Source organism: Microchirus variegatus (assembly GCF_963457635.1).
Source record: "Microchirus variegatus genome assembly, chromosome: 1".
NCBI lineage: Eukaryota > Metazoa > Chordata > Actinopteri > Pleuronectiformes > Soleidae > Microchirus > Microchirus variegatus.
In genome coordinates this window covers 2,980,488-2,987,608 of record NC_139802.1, presented here as the reverse complement: position 1 = coordinate 2,987,608, position 7,121 = coordinate 2,980,488, and the positions used below count along the sequence as shown (strand labels likewise).

Here is a 7,121-nt window from a genome sequence, read left to right as displayed (position 1 = left end):
GACGCCTATTGATATCTTACTGTTCTATAGTGTGATGTTCATTCATTCATTGTCAACATAGTGCAATTTTGTTTCTGAAAATAACATGTAATGATGTTTTTGTGCCATATATTTGAAAGTTTCCCTCTGTTCAGTTGATCTAGGGACTGGCTCCTAACAACAGGTAGTTCTCTTTCACTGTAATGAACTGTTGTGGGAAGAGGACAGGCTCCTACTCTGAAAGTGCTATCACAATAATAACAAGATTATTATATTATAATTATTATTGTTCTGTATTTTTTAGAGAAGATGCCACATTCTATAATAGTGGTGGTTGAGAAGTATTGATGAATCTAATGAAATTGGCACAAAGAGTTATGTTTTGTGTCATTTTGACTTTAAAATGACTGAACATGGGCAATGCTGTAAAGTCCCTGTCAGGTCGTATCGTATGTTTATGAAATTTAACACATTGTACTGCTGTGAAGTAAGTTACATGATAGTATTGTATAATTGTAGATTTTTTTTTGGATTAGTTATTAGGATTAACTTTGTGCCTGAACTCAGAATACAATGTAAGAACATACTCTACCTTAAATGTGTTAAGACTTGTTCATTTTCCAGTGCAAGTGCTGAGTCAAATCCTCAACACTGTATACAAAGCAAAAACAAAGAAAGTGAAAAGCTCACGAGCTTCACAAACACAAACCTTGACTGCTAAAAGTTGAACAATTGGAGGGTGTTATTATTGTAAGAAGTGTTTCTTTTAGAAAAGTGAATGTTGTGGATGGATCAAGGTCTTGGCAATGAGAAACTTGCGTGCATAGTCTTTGGATTTGACGTCTTCTCGATTCGTTTTCAGACCCATATCTAAAGCTATTCAACATCTAGACAGGTCGAGCTTAGCTGTGTGTTTACTGATCAGACTGTGAAGAATCTTCGAGGATTGATGTGAAAGACAAGACGGATGGTGGAGATTTTTAACTGCGGGGGATTGTATTTATGAAAGTGACGAAGAAGGAATTTGGGAAGTTGACCAATGTCTGAGCAAGTGTTCATGGTAAATTAGAAATATAATGTTTAGTAACTGTGTATTGTCCTTTAGCAAACTTGTGTAATGATGTGTCTGTGCAAACCCAAGTGGTTGTTTTTTTTCAGTTGTAACCGATTAAAGTTGCTGTGATGTTTTAGCGCCTTTAAAATTCAACCACAAGGTGTCATAGATAATTAACATCAGATATATCATTAGGTGGGCATTATTAATAAAGATGACAGCAAGTGGGAGATTTAATGTATAATTATACTTGAAAGTAATGCTTAAAACATGATTGTATTACTTTTATTCTTTTTACAAGGATATTTCACTTTGGTGGACCATTTTGACTTTGTTGAATCTGCAGATTTGGTAAAAGTTGTAGTTTTACTTCGGCAAAGTTCTGACTCTGTCGTTCACTTTGTACTCATATTGCTACTTTTACTGTTATGTGAGACAGAAACTCAGAGAGAAGACAAGTGTCTGTTGTAATAGTATACAGTATATATAGTATTTGAGGCCCATTTGTCCTAAATGGAATTGAAAAAGAATGTGTTGATACAGTAAGAAATGTTCGAAAATAATAAAGAATTTATAATTAGAATAAGTAATGTAGCATAAAATATGTACAACATGGATACGATATGTTTGAGAGATACATGAGAAGCTAATCAACATTATAAATAATATAAATGTGTCACAAGTTTATAGCAAGTCTACAGGATAGTGTTATGCATGTACAGACGTATTATGTGTAAATATCTGTACATTGTGTGTCATTAACCGTCCTTTGTGCATAGCGTTCGGTAGAAAAACGCCATTTTGAAGTACACACGTTGTGCAAGAACACTGGTGACATACAACAACACTAATGACACAAACTTAAAGTTGAGTCAAAGTTCAAAACTGTTCTTCCAAAGTGAAATATTGTGTAAATATTGCACACCAATTTTAAACAGTAAAACAAAATGCAGTGAAAACCGACTGTTTTATTATGATGGTGAATGTTGCTGATGTCTGAAATACTTAATACTCATATGTTGTGAAATAAAAGTTCTATAAAAGAAATGTCATTGTTTCTTTAAAAGTGAATGAAGAATCTTGGTCAATGTGGTATATGCATAGCGTTAGTCTACAAAGAATTGCGCATTTTAGCAATAAACAATCCTCATTCTCATCTTGTTAATTATAAGGGGTTTACTATGGTCCTGTATTACCTATTTCTCAGCTACCTTTCAACTTAAGTAGAGCCATGCTGGTATGAAAAAAGGGAATCAGCGTTAAACACATTCCAGTGTGGTCATGGTAAGCCCTTCCTGAGGGATCAGAGTTTTACCAAAGCTTAGTTTCAAAGCTCTGATGACCTATTCTGTAAAAATACAACAGATAACTTAATGCTGAGACATTTTGGACATAAAATGTTTCACAATTGTGGGTGAATTAGACTTTGGTTTACATGCCCAGTGATCTGTGGCAGGACAAAACACATCAACAATTTTTTTTTTTCTTTTAAGCTTTTGCCTTGTTCAACTAAGGGCATATGCAGGAATCCTGATGTTAATTTACATACCTTTTTAAGACTTTTTCATGAACTTCTCAAAATATTTGAAGACCTTATTGCCACCAACCTGTAATCAGCAACACATATTTTACTTACAAAACAGCGTTAGTTTGCAATTAAATCTATAGAACACAATTTCGGGTGATTGTACTTGCAATTTCACGTTAAATACCTCATGAAATCACGATTAAGACTTTTTAATACTTTTTAAGGGCCTTCGGACACCCTGTAAATGTATAAAATGTATCCAAACCAAACACCAAGGGAAAAACTGAATTAAATACTCTTTATTGTTGAACATCGACAAGTAGAAGGGTTATGTGGACAAATATGAACACGAGGAAACTCTGCAATGGTTGTGAGAATGTGAAGTTATAGATTTTTAAACCATTCCATGTTGTTTCCACTGGGTTCACATGGATGAGCAGGGACATCAGGCAAGTTCCCATCGTCTCGCACAGGAACTGCACCAGGAAGGAGGGGAAAAGTTAACGTTTGTCTGATCGTGTGAATCTAAACATGCATTACTGAAGTGTGTGTATCCCAGATGAGACTCTGAAAAACAACCTGCTGTGATATGAAAACAGTATTTACCTGGGTAGACGTATGGGATACTTGAATTCATCATTTTTGAATACTTTGTTAGAGGGCTGACGAATGGAAGAACAAGACCTGGAAAAATAACAAAACATTTCTTAAAACAAAAATTACACTAACAGTAAGTATACTGTGTGTACAGACTATTTCCCCCATCTACTTAGCATTATCACATTCACTGTCACATTCACAAGTATTTGTGTACATTTTAGCACTGAATCAGACTTTATGAATAAGTATCTAAATTAAAATGGACTTGGACAAAACATTGAGATTCTGAAATGGAAATTCTAATGATTCATATTAAAACACGTTTTGATATGAATCATTAGAATGTCATTAACCTAACAGTAACCTTATAATTATACGCATGAAGTCAACACTGACCTATTGCTCCGACCACACAGGAAGCCAAAATAACAGGCTCTTTGTTCCATGCATTCTTTAGGAAACCTGCAATTCCTGCAGAAAGCAACAGACAAAACAAAAACAATGAAATCCTTCTTTCGTACTGCTAGCTAACATTAGCCAACGCTAGCAACACATCCAAGGTCACGTCACGTTTAAAATGAACACCACTGGGTTACAATAACTCTGAGACATACAGTGTAGCATTTCGCCTGTTTGAATTATATGTATGTGCGGCGAGGTTTAGTACATTGCAGGTAAATCTAGCGATTAGGCTCACACAAACTCACAAAATACCCACGTACCCGCCATGTTGTCGCCTGTAGTTGAACGGAGCAAGTGCTCATGGGAAATGTAGTAGCTAGCTACGAGCTGACGTATTTGTTCTGCGACAACATAAACATTAGTTTTCAGAGGAGAATGTGGAGGAAAGAGCTGCTCTCGCTTTCCTTTGCGTTTAGGTCCAGCTATATTTTTAATAAGTGTTTAGTTTGCACACTCATTCACAGCCGTAGACTGTAAACAAGCCGCAGTGCAGTTTTAACAACAACAATGTAAGTATCGACATAGCTTATTGCGAGAGAGCATGCTAACGATGCTACCTGTACTAGGGATGTGGCTATGTGTACAAAATCATTTTGGATATCACTACGATGGACCCATGTGAGTCACCATGAGTCCATCGTGGTGAATTATTATTATTAGTTTTAATATTTAGTTTAGCATACAATTCACGAGATGTTTGAAGCGCTAACAAAGAGGGTTCTGCATCTTCCCAGTCATTCCATGACCTCGTGATTAATTTAGAGCTGATGATTATTTACTTAAGCGATTAATCTGACGATTATTTTCTCGATTGATGGAGTAATAATTGTGTCCACAAAATGTTGATCAGTGTTTTTCAAACTTGAAAAATTATGATGTTCTCGAATGTCTTGTTTTGTCCATAAACCAAAATGATTCCGTTTTAATTATTTTTTTTGTTTACATGGAGCACATAATCAACAAACTATTCACCTTTAAGAATTTACAGAAAAGTTTTGCAATAATAAATTCAGAATCCTCTCCCGCTCTCTGTTCAGATGATGGAGGATTTTTCTGGTTTGGCTCTGCCTCCTCTGTTTGGGGGACACATCCTAGAGGCAGAGCTGGAACCAGGAGGTGTGGAGCTGGGACCTGGAGAGGTAATGTGGATGCCATGGTTAGAGTAGGATTAATACTGATCAGCTAGTGCACCTTGAGCCATTAAGCCACAAGGAAGTGTGTACAAGGAGCTATGATACTATAACACTCCAAAAATTACACTTAGTAGGTGTGAAATATGTTTCTAATCATATTGGAGTCCAGGAGGATGTGTTTCCAAGTGTGTCATGTGTACAGCTTAGTCATTGGAGCATGGATCTTCTGTGGTTTGAAGCACAGTACTGTGCAATAGTGAAAGCAATTGTGAAGCCTAAGTGGTCATTTTTCTCTACGTCAGGTGGAACTTGGTCCAGGAAGCAATGAGCTGCTTGAGAACACGGTGCAAGAAGATGAAGAGAGAAGAGCTCTCGATAAACAGAAATATCTCGCACTGAGCAGGAGATGTAAAGAAATTGAAGTGGTTAGTGTTTTAATGTCCACTCACAAATATTATTTCTTTCTTTGGTTGGTTTTATTATTGTTTAGTGTATTGTTATGTTGTATTTGAATCATAGAATAATTAGATTGTTGTGAGTGCATTTCTTAACATATGGGTTATGTGTTCATTTAAGGTAAATCAGAAAATGCTGGGCCGCCTTCACCAGGTACAAAGAATTACAAGGCGCTTGAAGAAAGAAAGAAGGTATACAACTTTATTATAATAACTTAAATTCTAAGGAGATTCACACTTAATTGCTCACATTAGTGTTCTGTTCATCGTTACAGGTTTCTAATGAAGACTTTAGATTCTCATGGGGATGATTACAGAAATGCCCAGCTCACTATATTTATTGAGGTAAGGAGTAAACTCCATATTCGTAGATAATGACATGAACCACTCTTTAAATCAGTAGAATGAAAAACTATTCATTTTAGTTCACCATGATAGTACAAGTACTTTGTTTATTGTATAAGAATATACACATTACACCAATTTGATTAATCAGTTGTGTTTTTCAATCAAATTACAAAACACAATGTGAAGCACATGGAATCTTGGTTAAGTGCAGTGACTTACTTTTCCTGAATAGAAATTCATCCTCACACAGATCACAGATGCCAATGACAAACTCATCTCCCTATAAATTTGATTTAGCATTACACATGCATGTGATGCTAGCATTCGTATCTCACTGCTGGAATTAACTCAAGCTCTCACACCACCCTCACAGCAGGGCTGCAACAATTTTTTAAAAATGTATTATTAATTGATTACTAAATAAATCGTCAGCTATTTTGATAGTCAATTAATCGGTTTTAGTGTTTTTTTCAATAAATAAAACAATCTTTCTGAATTTCCAGCTTCTTAAATGTGAAAATATTTCAGTTTTTTGCCCCATTTGACAAATTAATCATTAAAACGTAATTTGTGGAAAAAACAGACGTACAGGAACATCATAATTTCCAGGTTTGCTAAAAGTACTTGATTAATTGTGCGATTATGAAAATAATCGTTAGTTGCTGCCCTACCTCACAGAATAAGCAATTGATAATAAAGCACTGAATGAATGAATACATACGGTTACAGCTCCAGTCTGTTCTTTCAGGATGAGCCTGGAACACATTTAGATCCTGTTACTGGAGTGGAGGATGACCGTCTCAATGGTCTGTCTGGTTCCACGTCGTCTGCAGCGATGCATCATGCTGCTGGACCAAAGAAGAGGAGGCTTCGCATTCCTAAGTCAGAGAAGGATAAAGACCCACAGGTATGTGACAAACTCTGCTAAACTGCTGTTTTTTCAATGCAAATGTATTAAAACAATGCTTAGTTTATTATTTTTTTGGGGGGGGGGGGTTGACATTCAGGCACTGTATACTGATTGATTTTATGTTGATAGCGTTTCTGCTTCTTTACTCAGACTGAACCTGACTTGTCAGTGTTGGCAGATGCACAGTTTGGAGAAATGCCCAGCCCAACCTCTCTGTCTCACTGATCATTGCACCACCCTGGATCTGATGATGACACAGGAGCACCCAGTTACGTTAATTGTTTAGCAGATACTGTGCTTTAACGTTATGCATCTATACAGTACATACATATATTTTGTACATATTAAATCTGCTATCTTGTTTTGTACAGAGATTTTTTTTTTACATAATTGTGTCCATTGGCACATTGGCCTGTGCACAGTCAACCCCCACACGTGTGTGAGGAAGCAAAGTCATGAGTGTTAAAATGTAACTGACTGCAATTGGATTCATAATCTGTTGTATGATCTGTATATATTTTGTTAATTTCAAACCCAAAGATTTCAGAGGTGTTTGAAGATGGTATGGGTATATCATTATGTTTCTTAATGTCTACCAGAACTACCCCATTTTTATTCAAATCTCACTTTATGTATGTTTTTCTACAGCGCT

General features: G+C 35.9%; 2 protein-coding genes across 3 annotated transcripts; one reads left to right on the top strand and one right to left on the bottom strand.

Moving 5' to 3' along the window:
• Nucleotides 1-2,866: 2,866 nt before the first annotated feature.
• On the bottom strand, nucleotides 2,867-3,898 carry ndufa3 (NADH:ubiquinone oxidoreductase subunit A3). The gene is made up of 4 exons (XM_083889681.1): nucleotides 3,884-3,898; nucleotides 3,558-3,632; nucleotides 3,168-3,245; nucleotides 2,867-3,037 (listed from the first exon to the last, which is right to left on the bottom strand). Exons 1-4 carry the CDS (start codon nucleotides 3,888-3,890, stop codon nucleotides 2,946-2,948), a joined length of 252 nt encoding a protein of 83 aa, XP_083745807.1. The 5' UTR covers nucleotides 3,891-3,898; the 3' UTR covers nucleotides 2,867-2,945.
• Nucleotides 3,899-4,002: 104 nt separating this feature from the next.
• Nucleotides 4,003-6,893, top strand: tfpt (TCF3 (E2A) fusion partner). Of its 2 annotated transcripts, none has more exons than XM_083889625.1 (7): nucleotides 4,003-4,132; nucleotides 4,661-4,762; nucleotides 5,059-5,181; nucleotides 5,333-5,403; nucleotides 5,487-5,556; nucleotides 6,308-6,466; nucleotides 6,620-6,893. In XM_083889625.1, the coding sequence occupies exons 2-7, from the start codon at nucleotides 4,661-4,663 to the stop codon at nucleotides 6,692-6,694; spliced, it is 600 nt and encodes a 199-aa protein (XP_083745751.1). In that variant the 5' UTR covers nucleotides 4,003-4,132; the 3' UTR covers nucleotides 6,695-6,893. The 2 variants fall into 2 exon arrangements, with proteins under 2 accessions (XP_083745751.1, XP_083745750.1); XM_083889624.1 differs by having other exon boundaries at nucleotides 4,075-4,136.
• Nucleotides 6,894-7,121: the final 228 nt, after the last annotated feature.